General features: G+C 56.4%; 1 protein-coding gene across 3 annotated transcripts; it reads right to left on the bottom strand.

Moving 5' to 3' along the window:
* Positions 1 to 27,449, bottom strand: MAPKAPK3 (MAPK activated protein kinase 3). 3 transcript variants are annotated; one of them, XM_087867018.1, is made up of 11 exons: positions 26,851 to 27,449; positions 25,957 to 26,233; positions 8,689 to 8,828; positions 7,456 to 7,520; positions 6,912 to 6,991; positions 4,632 to 4,755; positions 3,346 to 3,421; positions 2,878 to 3,002; positions 2,338 to 2,423; positions 1,991 to 2,071; positions 1 to 1,435 (listed from the first exon to the last, which is right to left on the bottom strand). In XM_087867018.1, the coding sequence occupies exons 1-11, from the start codon at positions 27,120 to 27,122 to the stop codon at positions 1,283 to 1,285; spliced, it is 1,479 nt and encodes a 492-aa protein (XP_087723144.1). In that variant the 5' UTR covers positions 27,123 to 27,449; the 3' UTR covers positions 1 to 1,282. The 3 variants fall into 3 exon arrangements, with proteins under 3 accessions (XP_087723144.1, XP_045663186.2, XP_045663187.2); XM_045807230.2 differs by lacking the exon at positions 26,851 to 27,449 and adding an exon at positions 26,534 to 26,672; XM_045807231.2 differs by lacking the exon at positions 26,851 to 27,449 and adding an exon at positions 26,504 to 26,652.
* Between the last annotated feature and the right edge of the window lie 201 nt (positions 27,450 to 27,650).

Genomic DNA, 27,650 nt, shown 5'->3' on the forward strand with positions numbered 1-27,650 from the left:
GAAATGCCAAAACGGTGTTTATTACTATCTAGATGTAAAACCCGGCAGTGTTTTCCTATCTGACGTGGGCTAGGGTTTCCCAGCCAGTGAGAAAGAGGTCAGGAACCAGGCTGGGTGTCAGGCACTTGTCAGGCCTATATCAGGCACTGAGAACCCTGAGGCTACCCTGGGCAGTGTGGGACTGGGTAAGCCTGGACCAGCAAGGAAGGGATCCTCTCTGTTCCGACTCAGGCCAAAGCCGGCACACAGGACCAGACCTTCTAAGCATCACTCGGCAGCCCTCCACTGCCTCGGGTCTGACCCAGAGTGTAGAAAGAGACCCCTAATTAATGGGGAGCCCCTGGGTCCTGCCCCAGCCATCCACTCTCACAAAAGTACCCGAGGAGGCAGCCCCTGCCATCAACCAGGACAAAGTGGAGAATGAACCATTACAGAGAAGCTTTCCTGCCTGGGAACTGGTGAGTGGGTAGGGGCAGGAGAACCGTATTGCTTTTGTCACAGTGACATTTTCCAAAGTAAAAAAGGGTTAAAAATACCTCCCACCATCCCCTGAGATGAGAGGCCACTGTTTGGGCAAGGGGTAGTAGCAGGATCACTAGGCCCAGGACCTCTGCGGGGAGGGCACCCAAGGGGCCCTGTGGGATGGGGCTGCAGCGAGATAGGGCTGGACCGCCCAGCAAGGCAGGCAGATTGACCCTGTGGCCTCCCTCGGGAGACTAAAGGGAGGAAGCCTGAGAGGGTCGAACAGTGTGAGGGAGACCAGCCTCCCCCAGGACTCAGGGGCAGACCCTCAATTGCCCCTTCTCCCTCCCTTGTGCTCTCACTCAGCATTCACAGACAGCAAGTCGGTCGGTGGTCACCATGGCAACCAATGGCCAGATGCCTTTCCCAAGGCCAGGCCCATCTGCCCACCCTACGGGGGGTGCCTCCAAAGGAGGAGGGAAGCCCGCCACAACTGCCAGTGGCCTGGAAGTCTAAAGCCATGCCCCGGCGCACCGAACAGAGCCACGTCTCCCTCGGCCACTCTGGACAAAGGCGCTGCAGCTGCGGCAGGTGTCTCCCTGAGTCCTGGGCTCTGGGCCCTGTCTAAGGAGGTTTGGAGTCACGGTCTCCCATCCTGAAGTTCTAAGTGACAAATTAAAACATGACAAAATGATCCTTTTGTTAAAAAAAAAATGACCTGAGCCCTCTGGGTCAGGGCCCCAGCACACTCCCGTCTGCCCCCCAGGCTGAGAGGCCCGGCTCATCCGCGGCCCCCGCCTCGGCTCCGTGGCCCCGCGCACTATTGGTTGTGGCAGCCCTGTGAGGCTGAGGAGCTGCCTGCCTGCTTCTTCCTCCGCTTGTTGAGCAATCGGTTGTTAGACGTCTTCAGGTCCTTGATCTGCACCTGGTCGTAGTCCACACGCATGGTCGCCAGGGCACTGGTCATCTCCTCCTGGTGACAGATGTCCACGGAGGTCAGCCTCTGTTGCCTGAGCGCCCACTGCACACCCAGCACTGGGCCATCCCCTTGTGTCACCCAATCCACACCATAGTCCTTTGTGGTGGACACTGAGCTTATCCACCACGGCACAGAAAGTGGAGGGACTCCCTGCGACCACACCAAGGGTAAGTAGGACACGGACCTGGACCAATGTCACCTGCTAAGAACTACAGGCCTGCAGGGGATACCATCTTGTGGGGCACCCAGGGCACTGAAGCCTGAAGATTGTGCCCGGGGCGTCCTGGGGCTCTGAGCTGCTGTCCCATATGCTCCAACCAGGCTGACCACCCTTCCAAAAGTAGATTGTCGGGGGGTGATGGCCAAAGCCCCTTCCTTCCCTGAGCCCCCGGCCCCAAGTCCCAGTGAGCCAGGAGCAGCACCCGGAATGTGGTAGTGCGGCCTGGTGCTCTGAGTGCCCCAGCCGGACCCCTGGGACAGTCAGTGACACCCTGGGCTCTGGTAGCCACCACCCTGGATCCCTGGGTCACAAAGACAGTGTCCACCCACCTTGACCTCATCCCAGTGGTCTCTATCCTCCTGCAGCACTCGGGCCGTGTGGAGCGGGGTCTGCGGCACCACCATTGATTGCTGGAAGGAGCCCAAACCCATGGATTAGAACAGGCGCCTGGGACAGCACTGGCTCCCTGTCCCCACCCCTCTCTCCTGGTCTCAGGTATAGGAAGCAAGGCTCAGGGAGGTGAAGGGGGCTGACTGGAGCGGGGGCAAAGGCAGGCTCTCGGCGGGGTCCTGCCGCTCATCTGTGGCCTGCATGGCGGCCTCCAGAGCCATCACCCTCCTGCCCGCAGCCCCTCCAGCTTGCCACCCTGCCCGTCACAGAACGAGGAGGCGCTCACACGGATCCAGGGATGGCTCATGAACTGCGTGATGGTCAGCCTCTCTGTGGGGTCTGTCTTCAGCAGCAGGCGGATCAGCTGCTTGGCTGGGGAAGAGAGGGGAGCGGGGAGGTGGCAGAGTTCCTCAGAGCCAGTCGTCCCAGTTCTGCACGGGCTCCCGAACTCCTAACCCACAGAAACAGTGAGCTAATGACTGCTTCTTGTTTTAAGCCTCTACATGTTGGGGGTAATTCATTAAGCAGCCGTAGACAACGGATATAGGGCAAATTTTTCTGTGGTCCCCAAAGGGAAAATATTAATAAGGGGTAGGAGTCACAGGAAGTTTTGAGGAGGCAAATTTTGAGCCCATTTAGCAGATATAGAAACTGAAGTTCAGAAAGTTTGGGTGACTTGCCTGGGGTCATACAGCTGGGATATGGGATGTGGGATGTCACACACCCGGGATTTGAACACAGGTTGCTTTGACACCAACGTCATATCTCCCAGAATGAAGGCTAGTGGAGTCTGGTGGAGCAAGCTGGGGCAGAGAGGTTCACTCACCATCTTCAGAAACCTCCGACCACTCTGGGTTGGGGAAGCCATACTGGCCTAGGCGGATCCGCCTCTTCATCCCTGGGGAGATGGCCTGGCCCGTGTTGGAGTAGAAGGGCGGGAAGCCACACAGGCTGGGAGAGAGTGGAGGTCATTCGGCACAGGTGTGAGGGCAGCACCAGGGTGGACCCCCTCTCCTCCCCGAATCCCTGACTGGGCAGCCACCGAGGTAGCCCCCTTGGCAAGAAGACCAGCCCTCTGCACTCTGGGCTCATCCTAGGAATGCCATCTGCCCTTGCAAGGAGAGACCATCAGGCAACCTGAAGGAGGGGTGTCCCCTGACCAGACGGGAAGGGCCGCCTACATGAGGAATGACCCACTCAAGCCTCTCACCAAGGGTCGGGGGAGGGGGTGCAGAAGTGGTGCTGGGGGTACAAGGGGGTGGGTGGTGTAGGAGGCAGAGGTGGTGGTACTCACAGGATGTACATGATGACGCCCAGGGACCACATGTCACACGATTTGTCGTACTTCTCTGGACCCAAGACCTCGGGAGCTACCAGGGCAGAGGGCACAGGAGGGCTCTCAGCCCCAAGGGTCTTGGAGCCCAGACAGGAGCCTGAAGCCTGAGCAAGGTGGGGAGCAGGTGTCTGGGTTGGGGGGTGGGGCAAAACAAACTGGTGTCTGGCACCTTCTGGGAAAGCAGCATGTGTGTGAAGTTGGGGGAGGAGAAGCAGCTCCCAGAAAAAAATAAACCCGCTTTTAGGCTGGGCTGTAAAGAATGATAGCCTATGGTAGCCTCCTAGCTTCTTTGGGCCGATACTGGCCTTAGTGAGGGAGGAAAGGGAGAGAAGGCCAGTCTGGGATTTGGTGGGGTCCTGCCACAGGCGAGAGGGCATCCATCCCCCTGCGGCCCTGTGTCCCTTGTCCCCCGGAATGCACAGCCTAGGCCACGGGCAAGGAGGGGCTGGGGCAGGGCTCTGGTTTCCACTTCCAGCTTGGCCACCATCCCATGGGGCCTTTTCCTCCCACCTGTGCAATGAGATGGGTAGGCCAGAAGATTTCTACGCCCAAAATACTGCAAAACACATCCTGGTAAACAGGATACCATTTCAGCCGTCTCGGGGGCTCCCCACTCCTTGAGCAGCTCTCTTGGAAGGCCTCCCCTGAGACGAAAGAGCCCTCTGTAATGCGAGTCATCACCCCTGTCTTGGGTGAGGAGCACCTTCAGCAGGGGCTTTTCCAGATCTGGGCTGCCCGCTCACAAGGGAGCTGGGAGCTTCTCCAAGGAAGCATGAGTATGTGACATCCCCAAGTCCAGTCGCTGCCCTGGCCTAAGGGACCCTCTCCCTCAAGACAAGTGGCTGGTACCCTGTATCCTTCTAATGTAATAGGAAAGGCCTGCCTACTTTCTGAATATGAATCCCAGAAAGATAAAAACTGGAGAAAAACAACCGCGGTTGGGCTCCGTCCCAAGCTGATGGCAGCCTTTTATCACGTATATATTTAGAGCTGCTGTGATGTCATTCAGCTCACAGGCCACAGCCAGAATTTTCCTGGATCTATTTTCAAAAGCAGAAGCTGAAGTTTGGGAGAATATTTTTGCAGCCTCCGGCCCCCCACGTCACCGCCTCCACGAAGACAGAATCCTTCCCTCCCTCCTTACTGGGCTTTAACCCTTTGGCTTCTGCAACCCACGGGCTGCCCCACACCACGGCAGGGTCCAGTGGGGTTAGGGACGTACAAACCACGTCCCAAGGACTCACCCACGTAATAGGGAGTGTAGCAGGGTGTCTGCAGGGCATTTTGGGTGGTCTCCTTGGCAAAGCCAAAGTCGGTGAGCTTGAGTACTGCATCTTTCTCCTTGGACGTGTACAGCAGGTTTTCAGGCTGGGCCAGGAAGATAAAGCATTGGTCTGGAGTTAGGCACCAGGTGGGGGAAGAGTTCCCAAGATGATCTTCAGGCAGATTTCCTTCACCCCAATCAACTCAGGAGGAGCCAGCTCCATCTCATTAAAAAGACCCGGGCCTTGGTCACCAACAATGTGGGTCAAATATGGAGAAGACCAAGGCGGCTGGGAGGAGATGCCTCCTTTCACAGAAGGGAAACAGAGGCAGGTGTTCAGCCAAAGCTCTGAAGAGCCAAGTGCCACAGACAACCCAGGGGTAGGAACTTCGGAGCCTGAGTTGGTGATGCTGCCATGAAATACCAAAATGAGCATTCTGGGGCCAGGCAAGCACTTGTCCTGTACCCCGCCCAGAACAAGCCAGCAGGGCAGCCCGCCTGAGGCTGCTCCCGCAGAAAGCCCCTGCTGCTTAGGCCCCAGGAGCTACACAGAGGCAGCTCTTCCTGGCTGCAGAGCACAGAGAGGCCTGAAGGAAGAGGGCAGTGGGGAGGTCTGCATGGAGGCGGCAGCCCTAAAGCTGGTTTTTAATGAATGGGGAGGACCTAGGGCCATGGAGAAAAGGGGGGACCCTCAAGCAGAGCTGGGGTAGAAGGACAGGGTGTTGGATGGAGTTCCAGTTTGGGGCCAGTGAAAGCCTTTTCACTGGTTCTATTTGAGGTGATCTGACCTTGGATTGGGATGAAAATAGGAAAGCACGTTTAGTCTGTACGAGGGAGTCACCTCTACAGAAGACTACTCTCTCCTTGGGAGAAAAAGGAAGCCAGGGCCAAAATACAGCAAGAGTTCGGAAGGTGAGTCTGTCGAGGCTCCACGTGTATCCGGGATCAAAGGATAAATGGGCTGGCAGTAGTCAGCCAGAGGCGGGACCTGATGCGCAGCTGGGCCCTCCGCTCCTCTCGGCCCAGTCTCAGGACGAAACAGGCCTCAGGGTAATGCTCTGGGCCTGGGGCAGAGGGCTCAGGGCTTGCAGATTCTCCTCTGCTGGTGGCTGGCACACATATGTGTATGTATGTGGGGCTGCCTCACATGGTTTGCATTTTACCCATCTGACCCTGATGACCTCTAGGACCCAGTCCTCCCTGGATAGGACATTTGGAGAGCTAAGCCTCCAGAACATGTCTGAAGTTCGTCCACTGAAAGGGCAAGCAGGCCCAGGATTACCTCTGCTCTTTCCTCCTTGCCTCCCAGCAAATGGCTTCTTTCCCTTAAATTGCTGGCATGGGGGCGCCTGGGTGGCTCAGTCAGTTGAGCCTTCAAATCTTGATTACAGCTCAGGCCATGAGCTCAGGCTCCTGGGATGGAGCCCTGCTCAACGGGGAGTCAACTTGTCTCCCTCTCCTTCTGCCCCTCCCCCGCACACGGGCACACATGGCGCTCCCTCTCTCTCTAAAATAAATGAAATAAGTCTTTTTTTAAAATGCTGGCATTAGAGGGCCTAATCTATCGAAACTAAGGCTATTACTTCCCAGAAGCCCCAGCGGTGTCAGGCAGCCTCTGCCTGAGATCTGGTACATTGCATGTTCACAAAAATCCTTGCTGAGGGGGCCCTGGGTGGCTCAGTCAGTTCAGCATCCCGACTGTTGGTTTCGGCTCAGGTGGTGACCTTGGGCTCCTGGGATGGCTCCACACTCAATGGGGAGTCTGCTTGAATGATTGTCTCCCTCTGCCCCTCCCCTCACCCCCTCTCTCTCAAATAAATAAATAAATCCTTAAAATAAAAAAAGCCTTGCTGAAAGAATGAATGAATGAGTACCAGTGCGGCATCTGTGCAGGCTTAGGCAAGACACAATCTCTCTGAGACTTGTTTTCCTCATCTGTAAAATGGGTAATGGCACCGATCCCACAGGGTTATGTGAGGATTAAACAAGATGCTTGTCAGGGTCTGCTGCCTGGAGGTAGGCACTCGGTTATTCTAAAGCCTACTGAGATTACACGGTGTTTGAAAGAAACAAGGAGACCCATCTGGCTAGAGCAGGCTGAGTATGCTGGAACCATGGGAGAAGGGGCTGGGAAGAGCAGTCTGGGCTAGGGGGCGGAGGCCTTAAATGCCGATCAAGGAAACTCGCCTCCACTAGTGGGTGCTGGGAGCCATTGGGGGATGTGGACTCCCTTCTCTGGTCCCCCAAACCAGAGCCTCACCTTGACATCTCGGTGGGCAATGTTCTGGCTGTGCAGGAACTGGATGGCGGTGCCGATATCCCGCATGATCTCTGCAGCTTCTGCAGACACAGAGGAGGGGCCAGTGATGCCAGTCAGAGGTCAGGCAGCCTGGGCCTTCCACCCGATCATCCCCCCTGTAACGGCACAAGATGGCAATAGCAGTCCTGCTACCCAGGACGCCCATCCTATACCCCCAGCCCAGTCATCCCAATTTCTTCTGGGGATGCCCCAGCCCACCTGGACCTCTTTCCTCAGGCCTGGGCCACCTCTTCCCATCCCAGGTGCTGGTTGGCACCAAGAGGCTTTGAAACCTCCATCCCAAGGCCATGGACAGTCCACCTCTGACAAGGTGTTAACGAACTCATAGAACTCCTTGGGGTATGGACACTCTGTCCCACCTCTCTTGTTCAGCATGGGAGACTGAGGCATAGGGAGGAGCAGGGCCTTTCCCGGCATCGCACAGCAACCCTGTGTGGCCCATCTCAATCCAAATGCCCCCTCTGGTCCTGCTGCACGCACGTACCTCTCTCAGTGAAAGCCTGGTCGCCACGCTCCTGAATCCGGCTGAAGAGCTCACCACCTTCCATGCTGGAAGAGAAAGTAACTAGAAGCTGGGCCCCCTGAATCAGGTGTCAGCCTGCCCCTGAATGCCCAGAGCTTAGGCCTGGCTGCCCTGCCCCCAGGGAACAGTTATGGGCAGCCTCCCTGTGCCCTGCAGAACCTGGTGCGTAGGAGGCCATCAGCTTGGGTGGTTGACCTGGACTCTTAGAATTAGGGTAGGCTCAGATCCTTAGATCAGCGGGGGGGGCCCTTGTATTCCCACGGGTGCTGCCCCCACCGGGCTGACCCTTGGGCAGCCCAACCCTCGTCCAAGTCTCAGTTCCCTCAAATAAGGGAGGAGATGTCAATTGTCATCATAATCACTGTTTTCTGAACACCTACAGAGCTATGTGACCCTGGCATGGTCCCTTTACCTCTCTGTGCCTCAGCTTCCTCTTTTGTAAAATGGGATTTCTAGCACCAATGTCACAGAATGGTGCAAACTGAGTAAGCAGTACGCACGGAGCAGTTAGAACGGAGTCAGATTTGCCCCACGGCAAATACCACGTTAACAACTTCCTCCACATTTTACACGGCAGTTAACAGAAAGAGAGGCTAAGAGCTACCCAAAATCACACAGCTAGTGGGGGTACAGCCAGGATCTGAACCCCAAATCTGACTCAAGAGCTGCTAACTTATAGGTTGAGGGGTGCTTAAAGGTAGATGGGAGGAGCTCGAGGGGCAGACACGAGACCCAGCCTCTGAGGAAGCCTGGGGCTGCGCCACAGTGCTGTTGGGAGAAGCCCAAGGTAGAAGAAGCCTCTGGCTCCTGGATCACCCCGTGGTCTCCTGGGACCACGGGAGCCCGAACCCAGGTAGGAAGGAGAAAGTGGAAGTGACTGTATGTCCTGCTTCTCCCCACACCCACACACTCAGGGGGCGGCTGCCTTCTCTGACAACTCCTCCAGCCCCTCCTCACAGAGAGAAATCACACCCAGGGAGTCCAGATTGGAGCCCCAGAAGTTCCCTTCCCACCCTGGTGGCAATGGCCTTGTGGCCCGCGGCTGAGCTCCGTGGGCAAGGCCTGCCACCGCCCCTGCATTCCTCCTCAGGGGCTGGGCCGCCTTCCAGAGCCGAGAGGGCCCCTAGAAGAACGGCGGGAGCCTGGGGGCCACAGAGTGCTGGTGAGGCACTGAGGCGGGGCGGGCCAGCGTACCACTCCATGACGATGAGGAGACAGCGCTTGCCGTGGTGCATGTTCTCGTACACGTCCAGGACGCGCACAATGTGCGGGCCCCCCGATGCCTGCCAGTGGTGGTCCACCTCCTGCCGGGCCTTGGGGCTGTCGTACAGGAGCTGAGGGCAGGTAGGCACAGGAAGTGTCAGGCACACAGCCCACCTCCCCAGCAGCCACCCAGATAGTGCCACCACCCTCACTTTGCAGACAAGAATCTGCCAGCTCAGAGAGGCCTGGGACCTGCCCCAGGTCACCCAGCTCATGAAGGGCAGAATGAGGATTCAAATCCAGGTCTCTCTGAGTTGTGGTCCAATGACCACAAGAAGGCTCTAGGAGGTGGCTGACAGCTTGGAAAGGCTCCGAAGCCACTTCGAGAAGCCCTGCCTCCCTTTCTGGGGGCTGCAGGTGACGGGGCAACTGAGTGGGCCTTGTAGACAAATCACACATCAGATGTGAGACCCCCAGGCCAGGGGCCACACGTCCCCAGAACTGCGTTTTAACAGTGGGATGGCACAAGAGTTGTAGAGCCAGAGGCAGAGTCTGAGGGCAGGAGGGACCCTAGCTGAAGGAGGTGACAGCCTTGTCCGGGGAGGCCTGTGTTTGGGGCTGAATTCCTCCAGTGACTCAGTGTGGCCTCAGGCAAACATTCACAGCTCCAAGCCACAGCCCACACGTCTGTAAAATGGAGTAATAACAGAGTCATCCCCACAGCACGCATCACAGCAGGGCACGCAGCGGGTGGGTGGACATCAGGATCCCTGCTGGGGTTCGCTCTGCCAGAGGCTATGGCTGCCAACCAGAAGGCCAATCACCAGAAATGAGCAAGGCCCCGGAGTAGTCCTGCTCTGAGGAGGCGTAGGGGAGGAGAAGAAGCAGGGCAGAGTGAGGAGGGGATCCAGGAGCCAACCTGGTTGCTTCCGGCATCTCACCTCTACACCCGAGTCCTCTCTCTTCTCTGGTAAAATCCCCAGTACACAGCTGAAAACCTCCCAGTGCGGTCCTCAGCCTCACCTATCCTTGCCCCCACTCTTTAAATCCCCATCCCTGTTCCTTCACATAACGGCCACCTCCTCCCCTGGCCTTCAGGCTTGCTTTCCTCCCATTGCCTGCTACCCCTGGCCCCCAGCCCTTTCCGTTCTGGTCAGAATGACGTACTTGCGGACCCGAACAGCCCTCACTCTGCCTATGCCATGTACACTCTTGCCCTTCTCCTTCTCCATTGGGTCAACTCCCTCTTTTTGAGGAAACTTCTGGGCTCAGTTCAGATGTCTCCACCTCTCGAAAGACCTCCCGGCACCCTATACGTCCCACCAGGCTGAGAGCAGCTGTAGGGCAATTCAGGGCAGGTTGGCCTGCGGGTTCCTGGCCAGGGCCGACAGAAAACACTGGGCTCCTGAACAAACAAAGGGTGGGAGGGTGGGCACGGTGCTAGGAGGAAGGTGTGGGAGGGAGAGGAGGAGGGGAATGGATGGCCAAGGAGGGGCCCCGCGGGCCTCACGGCCTGGGCCTGCGCCCTGTGCTTGGCTGGGGGAGGAGCAGGTGGAGGGGCCCTGAGCTGGAACCTCCGAAGGCCTCCCACCCTACGCGGGCCATATTTAGGAACCCATTTCCCACACGGATTAAAATAGTCCTTTTCTGAGTGCCAAGGACCTGCCAACAGGCACAGGGGTGGGGAGAGGGCTGCCCCCAGAAAACACAGTAAATGCCCCCACTGGCCTCTCTGCAGGGAGATCACAAGGGCCAGAGCCCCACCCAGGCCCAGCTGCCGTGAAACCTCCTGGGCTGTCACTCTTGATCCCTCAGGCTGGGATCTGTCTTCCCCATAGCCAGAGCCTTCTCCTCTTCCAGGAGTCCCCCCCAATATCGCCTCCTCTCCGAAGCCCTCCCTGACTACCCAGACTAAAGAGGACCTCAAGGATCCCTCATTCTCCCTCACCTTTTCTTTTTTTATGTATGTGTTTGGTTCCTGGAGGTATACTTCACATACAGGAAAATGCACAGGTCTCAAGAGTCCAGCTCAATGAGTTTTGACAGCGGCACACCCCCCTGTGACCCACACCCCCAGCCGGACAGAAACCCCTCCAGCTTCCCAGCGAGCTCCCGCGCCATTGCCCTTTTTACCTCCCTCTTGTGCAGCACTGGCTCACAACCTACAATTAGCTTGTTCCTTTGATAACACTTTCAACAAACACACACATAGAGATATTGCACTTCCAACGTGCCTGCCTCTGTTCTGAGCACTTTATAAATATCAGGAGCAAGGGGCCTCATTATCCCCATTCCTTAGCTGAGAAATGGAGGCAGAGAGGGGAAGTAACAGGTCTCAGACCACACGGCTGATTCCCCAGCCAGGCCGGCACTAGGCTGCCTCCCTTAACAGACTGTGGGCCCACAAGGGCACGGCCAGCCTGCCTGGTCATCCCTGGGTCCCAGTACTGGGGCTCAGGGCCTGGCACAGAGCACCGGCTCAGATAATATTTGTAGATTTATGGAACAAATACATAAAGGGGTTAAGAGGAAGAAGCCCTCACAACCCATCATGAGGACAGAATAAGATTAAATTGAGGAGGGCCCAGGAAGGCTCAACGAACAAGAGACATGACAACCTGGCCAAACTTGTTCCCCACTCTACCTCAGCCACCCTCCCTGGTGAGCCAGACTTTACCTCCTCTTCCAAGGAGCCCATCCTGACTGCTCCAGCCCACAAGACCGTTGCTACAAATGGCAATTCATTGGCTTCATTCATGCAGGTACGCGAGTCCACACAACCCTTCATAAAAGATGTCCCCAAGCAAGAGCCCCACTCTCCCAGCGTGGGAATGAGCACAGGGCGGGGGTAGGAGGTCAGGCTCTACTCTTACTCTCACTGTAACCTTCGGTGGCTCCTTTGCCTCTCTGGGCCTCTGTTTCCCTAGGATTGAGCTACAGCACTTGGGTTAGACTGGGGGAAGGGAAACCTCTGGTCAGGGGCTCCTTGCAAAATAACTACGATAGCCCCCTCCCACATCACCGCCCCTGTGGAGCAGCCCCTAAAGCTCCACGGACCCATATCCAAATGCCTGAACCCAGTGGGGGCCGCCTGGTCCCAGTCACAGCTGGGAAGAAAAGAAGATGGGGTAGCTCTCTGACAAGCCAATTTGGCAGACCCCACCCTTACCTCACTCCCACCCCCGTCCCCTGGGCCCCCCCGGGTCCACCAAAGCTGAGGGTCTGTGATGGCTCCTGGGCAGCCGCACCAAGCACCCAGCAGGCACGCACATACCCACAAGGCAGAACCCCGGCTTCCTCCTGAAGGGAGGGGCTCCCGGCTGCACCTGAGGTGTGGGCCCCCACTGAACTTAGATGGGCATCAAATCTGAGATGACATTTCTCTGAACAAACGACACTGCTCTAGCCTCAGGCTTTGATGAAGCCGTTTCGACCTCTCCCTTCTCCCTCTCTCCTTCGCCAAATTCTCCAAGCTGCCCCCAGAGCCTACAGCCGAATGGCCGAGACCCCTGCCAACCCCACCAGATAGTGGACCCCAACAAAGGTTGAGGCCGAGGGGCCCACGGGCGCCACCCCCAGCAGCACCAGGTGGAATGGGAGCCTCAGGACTCGCCTGGCCCCCTCCCTCCCTCTGTGCTGCTTCCTGTCCACCCAAGGACAGGCTTCGCATGTGGGTGGAGGAGCTCCAGAGCTCAGGAGCTGGGAAAGCGAGAGCAACATTGGACTAGAAAACAATTTGCAGTTTACAAAACACTCTCTCCCCTTATCTCATGGGAATGCTGGTGCCGCCCTGTGAGGCGAGCAGGGCGGGGCCGGCAACCCCAATTTACAGACTGAGGAAAGAGAGGTTCAGGAGGATGAAGTCACTGCCCTGGGGCCACCAAACTGGAGTGTGGCAAGGCTGAACAGGGAGGAGAAGGGACTTTTGAGAGACTGTCCAGACAACCACTTCCTGAGGAGAAATGAGAGGAGGGGGTAGCACCGACCAAAACTACTGCTTACAGGCCTCGGGAAACCTGCTCTGAAATGAATGTGTGCACTGCTGTGGGTGCACAGGGGTGTGGGGTGCATAGGAACATGGATACAGGCGCGTACATATAGGGGTGTGTCCCTGTGGGCACACGGGTATAGGGAGCATGGGGGTGGGGGACATGTGTGAGCACGGGGCCGTGGGCATACATGTCTCCAGCCCCTGCAGTGGTGGCTCTGAACCCCCAGAGAGTGGGACCCATCCCTCTGTCCATTTATTCATCCAATATTTTCTCTCTCTCTGAAGTGCCTGCCACAGTACTGGGCACGGAGAGGTGCCCAAGAAGGGCTGGGGGTCTTGCTGCCACTACTCCACCTGTGACCGCCTTGCCCAAGCCCAGAACCCTCCACTCAGACCTCCTCTCACACTGAGGCCCTGTCTTCTCTATCACCTCACATTGTCCAGAGCTGTAAAAGCACTCTGTCTGCTTTCCTAGAGCATCAGATGGAATGGGATGTCTGTAGTGACACAGCTTCGGGACAAGCCCCCAACCCCCTACTTCAGCCACCTCCCAGCCCCAGAAAAGCCACCTCCCTATGCTCACCCACGTATCTAGTGTCCACAACCAGCTAAGGGCAGCCAGACTCTTCTCAAGTAAAAAGTGTTCACAGTCTCTCCATCTGTCTCACACACTGGAGGCCCCAGGCCACCAGCCTGGACAGGCAGCCTCCCCCCACCCAACATCCACACTCCCAGCCAATTAACCTGCAGCCCAGGCCAAGCTGCTCTGTGGCCTCTGTGGGAACACCCACTCCTTCCGGGGGAAGAGAGCTAGCTTGCAATCTCTCCCATCAGTGAGGCACTAACAAATTAAGAAATATTAACTCCAGATTTCATGACAACCCGCAGCCTGAGAGACAACATCCTTACAGAAAAGAGAACCTCCTGGAGGCCAGGCATCCAGGGGCTCTCACTGCCCGGTGGGCCACTTTAAGTCTCATTATTTCCTCTGCTCTATTCACTGACAACAGGAGTTCAGGCATTTTATAATCCTAAAGCATGACAGAAACCAACCAAAAAAACGTCAGATTCTCTTTAGAATGCAGAGAAAAATAAAAGGTACCGGAAACCCATGTAAGCTAGTAACTATAATTGAGGACACATTTTAATTCTGAGCTTCCTGATAGTCTTGGCAAAGAAGGAAACCAGATAGGCTCTGCTGCTTTTATCACCCCGTGAAGAGAAGTACAGAGAGTCACTGAACTTTTTCCAAGACAAATTTCTCTTTTTTTTAAAGATTTTATTTGTCAGAGAGAGAGCGCGCGTGCGTGCGCAAGCAGGGGGAGCACCAAGTAGAGGCAGAGGGAGAAGCAGACTCCCCACTGAGCAAGGAGCCCAATGCGGGACTCGATCCCAGGACTCTGGGATCATGACCTGAGCCGAAGGCAGACACTTAACCAACTGAGCCACCCAGGCACCCCTCAAGACAAATTCTTAAAGGGATTTAGCATCAGACCTTACATGAGGGAAAAGTATAACATTCTGACAATGCCTTCAATAATAATTTTGCAAGACACAGAAAGATTCACGTGAACTTATCTGATATAAACTTCCTCCTAAAGACGGGGGCTGGCATGTGGCATCACAGCCTGGCACACCCACCGGGAGCCACAGATAACCTCACCAGACCCTATACTTTCTGGGGATTCCAGCTTTGTTCTGTGTCAGAGTATGAAGAAGAGAAAGGCGGAAGGACCGGTACGTCCCCCCACAACAGCTCTTCTCGCACTTGGGGGTCTCACCCCAGCCTCAGGCAAGGGCAGCCCGGAGCACTGAAGAGCTGCATTTCTGGGCTATTGATTGCTTCGTGGTGCACACGTTCAATGCCAAACACCCGGGCAGCAGCGCTGAGTGGGATGGTATCGGAAAATACAGGTCTTCAACTCCCATCTTGTTCACTGTGGGAAACCTCCATTTCTCCGCAGAGAGAGGTCACGGGTAAGAAAATGCACTTGGAACCTACCACGCTCCTTGACTAGAGCGTCCCACTCAGCCGTGTCTAAGGTCCCTTCTGGCTCCCTGTTCTGATTATATGGGATTATTTGTCCCCTGAGAAAGAGCTCTGATTTTAAGAGACGTAAGAAGAGCTGTAAGAGCTAAATCCATCTTACAGGCAGTGTGCTGCCGGCACCAGTGGGGGTTTCCTCCCCACAGCCCCCCGGCCCCTGGCCGGCCCCTCATCCTCTCCAGTGGCTCAGTCCACTCAGAGCAGAGGCCACAGCCTCTGGGCTGGGAGCGTATAGACTGACCTTGAGCTCAGGATTCAGGCCTTCTTAAGGCCTCGGTATCTTCTTATGAAGCCAGAGCCAAGCCCCCCGTCCCCGCCCTGTCCGAGGGTGCGGGTGCTATCTGGAGAGCTGCCGGCAGCAGCACGCCTAAGTTTTTCGCCACAGTTTCGAATTAGAGCCTCCGACATGTGCCACTATTCTCACACACGCTCATTTCCCCAGCTTTTGTAGCTCATTAAAGGAGCTAATGGAAGCAATTTTGCAGCTATGGATTAGCTGGCCTCATGCCAGATCAGACCTCACTTCATTAAGTTCTGGGATCCTGTCCTCCCTCTTGCCCTGTCCACTTACCTCTCCTTCTCAGAGGCTAAGTGCCAGGGAGGTCAGCTCGCATGACACCGCTGACCCCGAATGCCCAGGCCCCAGCTGGATGCTCAGGGACCGATAGCGTCAGAGCAGTTTTAGCCACCCCTTCATGAGAGCTGTCCTGCCCTGGCACTCGGCCAGAGGTGTGTTGGCCACTGCATTTGATCACTGACACCACCTCCTTCAGTGTTCACCGTATCCTGAGAAGAACCAGCATCATCCTTTTAACCGTGGGGAAACGGTGACTCCGAGAGGTTAAGCGACTTGCCCAAAGTCACACAGTGGGGAAGCGAGAGTCAGGACTTGAACCCCTCTGTTCTCTTCTAGGCAGTGGGGACCACACAGATAGCTGCTTTGCTCCTTTTGTGTGGGGTTTGGCCCCCCACCTCGGGATCTAGATGAGACTCTGCGATAACAGTGGCTGAGGAGACTGAGGCTCAGGGAGGTTTTGTGGCTTCTCAGGGTCTCACAGCTCACACGTGGCCACCTCTACATCCAGAAGTCTTTTGGGAACCGAGATTCATCCTCATGCCCAGGGAGGCCTGCGCATTTTATAGATCCCTCCCCCACTTCTGCCAACGTGTACTGGCCCTGTCTGAAGGCTAGGCCTGGAGCTGAGGCTGGGAGTGTAGCCGAAGGTACTCTGTCCTCAAGGATTTGGGGGTCTATGGATGAGTTACAGCCAATCAGAGTGCTTGATGAGGATGTAAGCCCTAGGGAACTGGTCCTGGCTCCTTCTCTCCCTGTTCTTTCCTTTCTAGAGCGAGAACCCCAGCAGAGCAGGCAAGACGGGGAAGCCCAGCCAGGGAAGCCCAAGAAGAAGAGGAGCCCCAAAACAACCCCCTTCCAGGCCAAGGCCAGAGCACCGGATGATAGGGGGTAGAGCACGGGAGTGAGGGTAGGACCGCTGATAGGCTGGGAGCCTCCCTGACCACCTCCCACCACAGTCCTGGGAGAGGAGAGGATGGCTGAGGCTCCTGGCTGGTTGTCTTCCCAGGAAGCTCTGTCGACAGGAGATCCAACACACGTTTGGAAATGGTCGAGTCTCCGGAACACAAGACTCCTTCAATTTGCTAAATTTTGATAGCCTCAGTTTATCTGTTTCCCACCAGCCACAGACGACCTGGAAACAAAGGCAGAAGTGCTGCCAGGTCTGGGGAGGGAGATGGTTGGAGACAGGTGGGAGAGGGGAAGAATACTTCCAGAAAAAGGGAGCTGAGCTGGGCTCCAAGGCAGGGAGGGAGAGGGACAGCTGGAACACAAGTGTTAGCTGGGGCAGGCCCGGGGGGGTCCCAGTGCCCCCCGCCAGAGACCGTGTACTATGAAGGACCAACTGTGGGCACGGGACTCCAGCTCAGACAGTCCTGGACTTCCACCTCCACTTGCTTCTAGCTTTGGCTAGGCCATTCAACCTCTCTGAGCCTCACTGGTCCCATCTGGAAAATGGGAGCAGTGACGGTACGCATGTTCCCAGGTGGCCATGAGGACGGAATAAGAACACAGAGAGAGCTCAGATTAGCACAGTGCCAAGTACATACTGAGTGGAAATGGGTCTTGAGGTTTGCTTGGCTCTAGGATTCCCCCAGGTCTGCCCTGAGGTGGCCCCATACTCTTCACTTCCAGAACTTGGGGAAATCCAGATGCAGCCTCTGGGACCAAGGGGAGACAGAATCTTTGCAAACCAGCGGGTCACAGGAATTGGTCTCAAACCCTGAGGGGGCAGGACTGGACCTGGCTTCGCAAAAATGGACCAAGAATCAAGAGTCTATACATCTTACTCTGCTGTGAACAGCCCAGTGAGGAAAGGACAGACCCTCCAGGGTGGCGAGAGGGTGAGAAGGCTGATCTCAGGGGAGGGATGCTGAGGTGGTACCCCAAGGTGGAGACCAAGGGACCCAAGCCAAGGAACTAGCCCAGCTCTCAGCTTGACAGACTAGAGGAGGGGCACAACTTCACTCTCTCAGGTGGCAGCCACCCTTATACCCCTCAACTCCCCCATGCATCCTTTTGAGCAATGGCCCTTTCTGCAAAGTGTGTGGTGACTCTGGGCCAATCCCTAACCTCTCTGAGCTCCGGCTCCCCAACTGTGGAAATGGGCATGCAATCTCCTCACGCATGACAATGGGGACAGGAGGACAGGCAGGTCTGGGACTATCAACATCTACTTCACAGGAGGGGAAAGAGGCCCAGAGAGAGCTACATCCTCTGTCTCTCAGAGATCACACCAGGAGTAAGAGGCAGGACCAGAACTCCCTTTGCCCGAGGCAGGTACCAGATCCCAGCACTCCACCCAGAGCCTTCTGAGAGGGGGCCTGAGGAGAGGCCACTCAGGAGCCTTGTGAGGCCCCAGAATACATACTCAGAGGTTCCAGGTTCTATTACCCTCCTTTAAAGTTCTTAGAGGAAAAGGCATTTTTCTGTCAAAATCAGCTATGTTATCGGTGAAACATTACCCTGGTTCTATTTCTCCTATGACAGTGTAAAAATAGGACATTTTCATCCTAAGACTGGAAAATTTCAGCAAACACAAGTGCTTTATTCTCATCTCAGAAGCAATGTCCCTTTAATGGTCGTTCCTCATGAAGAGACCCCCACCTCAGCCACAGTCTGATCCCGCAAATGGCCAGCTGTGCCACGGGAGTGCCTACATAGCCAGTGGGACTACAGAGGACAGTGGCCACCTTCCCTAAGTAGGGAGTGACCAGGGCAAGTGAGGCCATGCCCAGGGACCCCTACTGAGGCACCCAGCAGGCCATGCCCCTGGTCGGCCCTAAAGACGGGAGACCCAACACCTTCTGGCTCCGAGAAGAGTGACGCCTGGTCTCCCCCTGGACGAAGTGTCACAAAGATAACAAAGGAATAAATGTGTGTGTTGGGGGAAGGGGGGAGACAGACTGGACTATTCCCAGAGGCATAGTGCCGACACCCTAGGGAAACTTCTGACTCCACCCCCCTCCCCAGACCTGCTCTTTCTGAAGCCAACAGCCAACATCATATCTGCTGGCATCTCTCCCATTTCCCTTGGCTTCATCCATGTCCCTGCAGCTCCCCACACAGGCTTGGGTGAGCACAGGCAGCCATGGCCTCACTCAGGCTCCTCCCAGAGGAGTTTCCAACCTCCACTGGCCCCTGGCTGCTCTCCCTCTCTTGCTCCTCTTCTGCTAGAGGGCTCTGAGGGTCCCAACTCCTGGGGAAATTTCCTGGTCTTTGAACATGCCATGGAGCCATAGCGATGAGGAAGGGGAAGTCCTCTGAAAGACCAGGGTAATGGCCTGGCCACACTGAGGGACGCTCCTGCCACGGGAACGGGCAACAGTGACTCATCCCCACTGTCTCAGGCCTTCCTAGGGTAAAGATGTGCCCTGGTACTAAAGGCTTTAACTGAGCAATGGAGTACAGTGGAAAGGGGTCTTCCAACCTAACCCCAGAGCTCCTGACAGTAGGAGAACACAGACCTCGCTGGTGGAGTCGCACAGCTGACCATCCCCCTGGCAACACCAAGTACCAGCTAGCTTAGGAGAGGCATCTTGGGGGCCCCTCCAGCCCGTCTCCATGCTGCCCATCTATATGCACCACTACTTACCTGCCTGCTTCCCTGGCAATGCCCACAATCACTGCCCACCAAAAAGGTCTTCACACCTAGAAGTGTGGGGGGGGGGGTCTTGTCAAGCAGAGTACCCAGCCCCTCACCTTACAGATGGGTAGACTGTGGCCCAGAAGAGAGGTCTGGCTCCTGATCCCCGGGGATAGCTTGACTGCCAGACAGGCCAGACAGGAGGCTCTGAGGCATAGCATTGCCTTCCTGAATCTCAGCCTCTGCATCCATGACACGGGGGTGATACGACCCATTCTTAGATTCTTCTGTGTCTGGGTTCAGCATGTAGGAAGCACTCGAGGGATAAGTGGGGGCTCTTACCCCCATCCCCCACCCCCAACTTCTGCCCCATGTGCCACTGCCTGCCCGAGAGCACGGAGGCTACCTGCCTGTTGCTCTGCCACACCCGGAGAAGGGGGCTTGTTTATGTTGGGGGAACATCTACAGAACAAGTCGTGAGTCCCTTGTTGGAGGCTGACCCCTTAAGAATGGGGTGAAGAGTGTGGCAGGCCCAGGCCCTGGCCCATCACACCCCTGAAAATAGCCTCAAGCGTCACAGGTGATGGGGTCGGGGCAGAGTGCTCATCCCAGCGAGTGTGGGGCAGCTCACATGCACTTTGGTCCCTTAAAGTAGAGGGAGTTGCACCTCATGTTCAAGCCCTCCCAGTCCCTCCACAAGTTCCTCCCACTGGCTCTGAGGCTCTGGCTCTGACCCCGGCCCCTTCTCTCCTTAGCCGCCACCAGAGAATCCTTGGGAGTCACACTGCTCCTGATCTCACACTGTTGTCCCGAGCGGAAGTCTCAGACCACTGAGCCATAAAAGGACACCCAACAGCAGAGGCCACGGCCGAAGCTGACTTCCTACACTCCACAGGGGACTCCTCAGGTTACAGCTTGGCCCAAATGTTCCTGACTCCACTGCTGTGGCTGCCAAGGCCACCAGCACCTGGTCAAGGCCAGCAGCAGGAGGGGACATTGTGAGTGGCATGGGTACAGCCAGATGCTCCTCCTTCCCGTCCTACCCCTACCCTACCCTGTCGGGGGGAGACTTTCAGGGTGACTAGCACGAATCCCCAGCACCTGACCAGCCCCCATCTGTCTGCTGCCTGCCCTTGGCCTGCGGGCTGCCGAGAAGAGGCCCATTAAGCCTGAAGCTCCTGAGCCAGAGAGAAGCAAGGCCAGAGAGGGGAGGAACTAAGTGACAACAAGGGAAATAAAGAGGAGAAAGAAGAAATGAAAGCAACAAGGAGCTAAGAACAGAAAGCGCCCCAAAGAGAAGCCAGCAAGGACAAAGCCCGAGTCTAAAGAAAAAGGCAGGGGCGCCTGGGTGGCCCAGCGGTTAAGCGTCTGCCTTCAGCTCAGGGCGTGATCCCGGCGTTGTGGGATCGAGCCCCACATCAGGCTCCTCCGCTAGGAGCCTGCTTCTTCCTCTCCCTCTCCCCCTGCTTGTGTTCCCTCTCTCGCTGGCTGTCTCTATCTCTGTCAAATAAATAAATAAAATCTTTAAAAAAAAAAAATAAATAAAAAAAAATAAAAAATAAAAAAATAAAAAAATAAAGAAAAAGGCAATCCTAACACCAAACCCGCAAAAAACCCAAAATCAATATTCTCAGCGTCTCTGGCCTGTTCAGTGCTGAAAAGGCCTCCTGAGGCTCCTTGTTCCCCCAAACAGCAGCCTCCTCTCATTCTCCTGCTCTAAGCAAAACCCCCACGGTTCCCAGCAGCAGGATTTTATTCACAATTACACAGGGTCTAATCCACTTAGTTCCAAAAGGGTGGGAGGGAAGGGAGGAGTCCAGGACCCAAAATTCCTTTCACACTATTCTTTCTCACCCCACAAGGGGCTGGCTTCCCCAGGTGCACCATGAGCCCAAGGGAATCCTCATTAAGGCCAATAACATGCCACCAAAAAAATGCACTCAGGCAGCTTCTCATGTGGGAACACATGAGATCTTGAATAGACGGGAGCAAGGCCAGCAGAACCGTGGTTCTCCTGGAAAAAACACAAGAGCCGATGGGAGCCATGTTCTTAATGCCCCGAGAGCAGCAGATGCACACATGCAGGAGGGCTGGGTGCACACTCTTACCAAACCTAGGGATGGCCGCTGTCTTCAACTCTTGCCTGGTGACCATCACCTTTGGACACCTGGCAGCCAGTCACCAGGCTGGAACCAAAGGAGGTGAGGGGACTGCAAAGCCAGATGCTCCAGCTGCTGCCCCCTCACAGGGGTGTCCCATGATGATATCCCAAGAAGGCCCTTGGAGAAAAAGATGAGGGATCCAAGTAGGGAAATAGCCTCAGCAGAGACATAACAGACCTCTGCCATCGCAGACACCAGGCCCTTCCCACACAGTCTGAACTAAAGGACAGCCCGGGTGACCCAGAAGCTTCTACAGCACCCTGAGCAACAGTGCTCCACGAGGGTTCTGGCGATGTTAGGAAAGAAAGCTCTGGGGGAAGGAGGGAGGATTTCTGCCCACTTAGTGAGGGAGGACACCAAAGACAGACAGAAGGTCCCTGGGGGTGCAGTATGACTCTGGTTTGTGGGAGAATGGGAGGGAGAGTCGCTGACCCTTTTTCAAGGGCCTATGTAAAGGCCTCTTCTTCCACAGAGCCCTCACGGCCCCTCGGCAGCTCCCAGCGTCTGCCGGGGCCTGGACGCCTGCCCCACTGAGATCAGCGGCATTCTGCCAGGACCCACGGCTGGGAGCGGGGAAGGGTACTCCACGGCAGGTGCTGAGCAGTCCAAACCAGGCACGCCGTCACACACGCCCTGTGCCCTCCTCTGTCATCCACATCCTTCTCAGACCGGAGGCCTGGATTAAAGCCGGCAGTCTCTTCCAGGAAGTCTCCCCTGGCTGGCCCAGCCCAGACACAGTTTCCTCTCGCCCACTCACCAACCTCACTTCCTGCCTGTGGCAGTCTGGACTCTGCTGGGCTGGCCTTGTCTGAGACTCACCAGGCTTGAGATGAACCACACAACCTCTCTGAGATAGCCCCACAGCCGTCATGGCCCTTGTGGGCTGGCCAGTGGGACCATTTGTCTACTCACAAGCAGGGAGTCCTGCACCGTGAGGAGAGCTGGGCAGAGAGAGACAAATCTGAGCAGCACCACTCAGGCTCCCACTGGAGCCATGGAGGAGGAGGCCAGCACCCTTCCAGGGGCCAAGTCTTAGAGACCCTCCCATGTCCGCATAAACTAGCATGAGGCTGGCATCAAACCGCCTTGGCTCACATCACAGCCCTGCCACTCTTCACCTGTGCATCGTGGGCAAGTCATTCACCTTGCTGAAGATCAGCAACATTACCCACAAAACGGGAAAGACAGGAATTCGGTAAGAGAACACGTATCATGCATTGTGGATAGGGCCTGCCAGACAGAGGAGTCTGGAAAACCGTTAGCCATCTATGAGAGTATTAGAATCCACAGTACCAAGGCCTGAAGCCTGGAGAGCTGGCATCAGCTCCTGGCTAGGATGGGAAGATCCTGGCAGTCCCAGCAGAGGGGAGCCCCAGCAGTGGTGTAGGCTTCGAGCACAGCTTCTAAACCCGTGAGCAAGGCCATTGGGGCAGGTGTGAAGCAGCTCAAAACAACCAATTTCTGCCCCAAACGCCACTATTTGCATTCTTCAGGGTTTGATGCCCTTCCCAGGGTCTTTGTTTAAACAGCCAATTGCCCACTCCTGAGAATTCAGAAGGTTCCACCAGCCTAGACGCACATGAGTTCCTCCAATTCCTTCCTTCCAGGAGAGGGTCAGCCTGGGGAGCAGGTTGGGTACAGTGAAACCCCTCCTGGGGGGAGTCCATGGGACAGGGCTGCCAGCCCCTCCACACGCTTCCTGATTTGTTGACTCGGTAGCCGATGGCCCTGCCAAGGCTGATCTGACCGGTCTGGGTCTGGAGATGGCTGGTGAGGGGGTGGCAGCTGCCAAATGAGAAAGTACCTGGCCCGCCTGGCAGCCGCACCCAGCCTCAGACCCAGCTCCACAGCACCAGCTCCAACAGGCCGGCCCCTCCCATGGAGCCATGTGGGGAACTCCCCGGCCTGTGGCTCCAACACCCCACCACTCCACTCTGTCTGATGAAGAAGAGAAGAGGAGGGCACGGGGAGCCCCAGGGGCCTCCGACATACTCCAGTGGTCAGAGAGGAGGGCCCCAGAGCCCAGAAAGCAGGGGCAGGAAAGAAGACTCCACTTTCCCCACGTGCAGAACCCCTCTGTCCTCTCAAAACCTTTGATTGTGTTTCTTTAAGTGCTAAGGTCACTCCTGCCTGCCATGAGGCAGAGGACCACAAGTGGTCTGGGCAGGCAGCTGGGAGTGGAGGAGACTCCGGCCTCTGCTACAATCTCTCATCCTAATCAAGCTGCATGATTTCTGACCACTGACTCCAAGTCACAGTTTTCATATATGTGATAAGGATGGAGGGGTTGTGTCTCGGATGTGGTGGAGTGACTAATGGGGGACAGATATGCAGGGCTGTGCCCAGCTAGGAGTGAAACTGAGGGGTACAAATTCATCAGTTAGGCCTAGGAGGGGGCACAAGATGTCAATAGGAGGCAGCCCGCTGCCCCCCGTACGTGGCAGGCAGTCCCCTCTAGGTCCTGCCAAGGGGACTACAGCAAGTGCTTAGGGTGGAATGGAGAGTGGAATGACCACACCAGCAGCAGAAGCTGGCCTTGGGAGGGAGCCTCTGAGTGGGAGTGAAGCCAAGATGGACCACGACAGTGGTCAGGGGCTGAGGGGAAGAGGCCCAGCTTCCCAGGGAGGAGCCTTCCCTCCAGGGCCCCCAGAGAATAGTAACAGCTACAGAGACTGTGACCACAACTTTTCCTGTTTTAGGAGTGCCTGCTATATTCCGGGTTTCAGGCTAAGCACTCTCTGCCATCTTGAGCAACAGGGCCAAGAGGACAGGCAGGGAGAGAGGCCAGGGCGGTAGGCCTGTACCACCAAGAAGGGCAGAGATGGCAGAGGCTAAGCGGAAAAATGCCACTCTCCTCCTGAAGGCTGGAGCCACCATTTACAGTACTGTGTACTCTTGGAAGATGGTAAAGACCTGCCAGATGGTAGAAACTTCCAGACTCTCACTAGAGGGTGACTGGGGGCGAGAAAAGGAAGGTGTTGGAGTGGAGTGGAAGCCACATCTAATCCATGTCCTCCTAGGGCCAGCTCCTGAAGGTCCCAAGACAGTAGCCCTAGCCACACTCACCCATAAAGCCTAAGGGAGTATAGCAGAGGAATTTGTTCTAGGCCTGTCCTAGTTTCCAGTCTAGAACAGAGAAAACACTGAGGCCCTAGATTCAAGAGGAGGTGTTTTAGAAACTGCTGCGGTCAGAAGTTTCCTCAAGTCATTTGTCAGACACAGCACCTACGGAGAAGGGCCTAGACCCGGTCCTGCTTAAAGCTGGTGCTGCCTGGGCCCAAGATCTCTGGCCTCCCACTCCATCCCTGCCTTGCTCACAGCATCTAGAACACCACAGGGCTGATCAGAGCTCCACCCCGGTTCACAGGGCCAAAGCCTTGGTATTAAGAAGAGGTTCTCTGGCTTCACTTGGCCCCTTGTCTATCTATCCAGAGGGCCCCTGACTCCAGCATAGGTGAGAGAGCTAAGATGGTGCTGAGGGAAGGGGTAGAGACTCCCCCCTGAGAAGAGCCAGTTTTCTCTCGAAGGACTCAGAGAAGGGCCCCCCCAACCCCACTCCGCTGCTGGGTTAGTAGGTGAAGAAGCTGTGCCGGAGACTCAGCCTCACCAGCCCGGCCCTGAGCCTCCTCCAGACCCATCCGATCAGCCCTACTGCCCCGAGGAAAGACACAGGGAGTTGGACCCAGGTCCCTGCTCAGATACTTGCAGACACCGTGTCGTAAATAAGTCCCGTAACCTCTCCAGGCCTGCATCAGGCCCAGTACCAATTACTCTGCAGGCATCATCTCATTCCAAGTTCACATCAACTCCTTATCTTTCCCACTGAACAGAGGCAGAAACCTGATTTCCAGAGTCCAGGCCCTAGTCCAAAGTCACGGAGCTGGCAAATGCAGGCAAGAGATTAGAGCTACGTCCATAGAACTCTGCACTCAGGCTCATAATTGAAATGTCTGTAAAATGAGAAGACCCTTCACTGTACTCTAACTTTCCTTGCCACGATCTACATGTCCAGGTGGCCACTGGCACAAACTGCAGTTGAGTGAAGTTCCCAGTGACAACAGATTCAAGGCATTCTGGGTATGGGGCAGGGTCCTGGGCCCAGAACTAAATGACTTAAGCCAGAACTATGTGGCTAGATCAGCCACCCCCAGAACTCCCTGGATTCCACCTATATCAGTGAGTTTGGCCTCTAGGGAGCCTATGGTGTGACACAGATAGATGGTTGGCCCGCCCTCTGCCCAGGAACCAGGGTGAGTCAGGCCTGGAGCAAGACCTGCCCTTTTCAACATAGGGCCGGTGACTCAGCTGGAGCCCATCAGCAACCTCCTTCTCACAGATGTGGTGGGCACCATCCTTGCCCACCAGCCAGCCCTGGGAGGCTCCCACCCACCACTCCAGCCCAGGCAGTCAAGGGCCATAGAGAAAGCAGCCCCACCCCAAGCCTTGGTGGGGACTCAGCCTCAGGCAGAGGGAAACTCAGATCCATTCCAGTCAGAAGATCTTCTCATGAAAAAAAGAAGAGCTTCTCATGGAAGGAACAACCAAGCTGAGTGAGAGAACTGCACCCCCCCCCCCACCTCCTTTGGCCGGAACACATAGGCCCAGCCATAACCCCAGAGTCAGGAACCACTCCTTCCCTGTTTCCGGGTCCAACAGACTCTACCCATACTGACTCCACCCCCTGCTCTCTGGGACACCCTGAGCTTAGCTAGGCTAAGACTTGTTTTCCCCATCTGTAAAGCAAGGAGGACCAGGAGCCTGACCTTACAGGGGAGTGTGAGAATTCAAGGAGATACTGATCATAAGAGGCTTAGCAGGGGTCCTGGGCATATCCTATACCCACAGGCCTCTGCTGTTGGGCCCTCCAGGTCACCCATGGAGCAGTGAGGGGTCACTGACCTTCAGAGCACATTTCTGCCCAGTGCGCCTGTGGAAGCACTCCAGCACCTTGCCGTTCACACCCAGGCCCAGCACCTGCTTGGACAACTGGTAGTCATCGGTCACTGCATACTTCTTGGGCTCCCGCCGCCCCCCGAGGGCAGGAGCGCCGGCTGAGCTGTGTCCGCAGGGTGCACATGGCGGGGGCACAGGGTCTCCTTGCTCCTCTGCTGTCTCGCCATCCATGGCCCCCGTGGGGCGCTCAGAGGCGACCCCAGCCTGGCGCGTCCAGGGCCACCTGAGGGAGAAGGGAAGAATGAGTTCCGCTCAGACTCCTCCAATACACCCCAGCTCGGAGCCCCTGAGCCTGGCTGAGCTGGGGCACCAGACAGAGCCGGGAGTGGGAAGCGAACTGTCCGAGAGTACCGACGTGAGGCAGGGGGGCGGTGGTCGCGCAACCGCGCACTAGCGGGTCCTGCCCGACACCTGTCAAGAGGGGAAGGGGCTGGGCGCCTAGAGGCCGCGAGGTTCTGGGGCGGGAGGTGGAGGGAGCCCTATGAGGGCGTACCTGGCGAGGGTGTCCCTGACAGCAAAGTACCTGGCTGGCGCAGGCGAGGGGCACCCACCGCTGCCCCGTGAACCCGCGGCCGCGAGCTCCTTGAGCCCAGTCGCGCCGGTGGCGGCTCACGTGACCGCTCCCCTTCTCCCCCGCCCCCCCCCTTACGTCCCGGACTCGGGGCCGGGCTCGGTCAGCCTTAAAGGGCCAGGCGCGCCCTGGCAGGACTTGGCGGGGAGAGAGGCCCTAGTGGGCCCCGCTCGGGAGCCCGGACAGAATAGGGGGCGTGGCTTCCCGAAGGAGGCGGAAACCTAAGCTCTCGGGACACCCGCGAGGGTTGTGTGAGCCTCGGAGTTTACCAGCGACCTAGGAAGTGACAGCGCAGGAAGTCTTGTTTCTCTGGGAGCCTCAGGAAGCTACTTGAGTCGGGCGTTTTCTCTGTACTCTGCAGACGGCCCTCCAGCAAGGCTTGTAAGGCTTGCGACTTCCTTAGTGGTGGCCCACCGCCGGCGTACCTAAAGTCTAAATTTTTGCCATCAGGCCAAGTGAAATGGCATTTCGTTTTGATTCGCGTCTTTCCAATCCCTGGAGGCTCTGGGTGTCTCTCACCTTCTGTGCATCTCCTGCTCATATCCGTGGCTGATTTTTTCCCCTTCGAATACAGCGTCCTTAGACCAGATAGCCTAAATTCCCGTTTTGTTAGATCTATTAACTTTTCACCTTATAGTTTGGGCTTTTGGTGTCCCATTTAAAAAGTCTCCTCCTCCCACTCCATATACCCTGTATTAGCTATGTGGTGTTTCCTTCCACTTTTAGGTCTCTATTCTGAGCCCATCTTAGACTATCTTAGGTATTTTGAGCCAGTTTTCCTGTGACAGGCTGTTAAACAGCTCTTACTTCACAGATGAGGAAACTGAGCCCCCCTGAGAGGAAACAACTTGTATAGAGCCGCAGAGGGTGTTGCTCTGTCGTCTGACAAATCTGCACTACTCCAGCACACCCCGCCCACTCCCCAACCCTCAGGCTGAGGGACAGGAACTTGGCGGCTCACTTGGGACAAGGAAGGAGAGGCTTGGGTCAGGATCCTTGCGCGGGCCTCTGCTGCCACCTACAGGCCACTTGCAGGATTGCAGGCACTGTGTGTCTCGGCCCTTCTGGC

The sequence above is a fragment of the Ursus americanus genome, chromosome 14 (assembly GCF_024610735.1).
Source record: "Ursus americanus isolate L20-20 chromosome 14, mUrsAme1.1.p, whole genome shotgun sequence".
Taxonomy (NCBI): Eukaryota; Metazoa; Chordata; class Mammalia; order Carnivora; family Ursidae; genus Ursus; species Ursus americanus.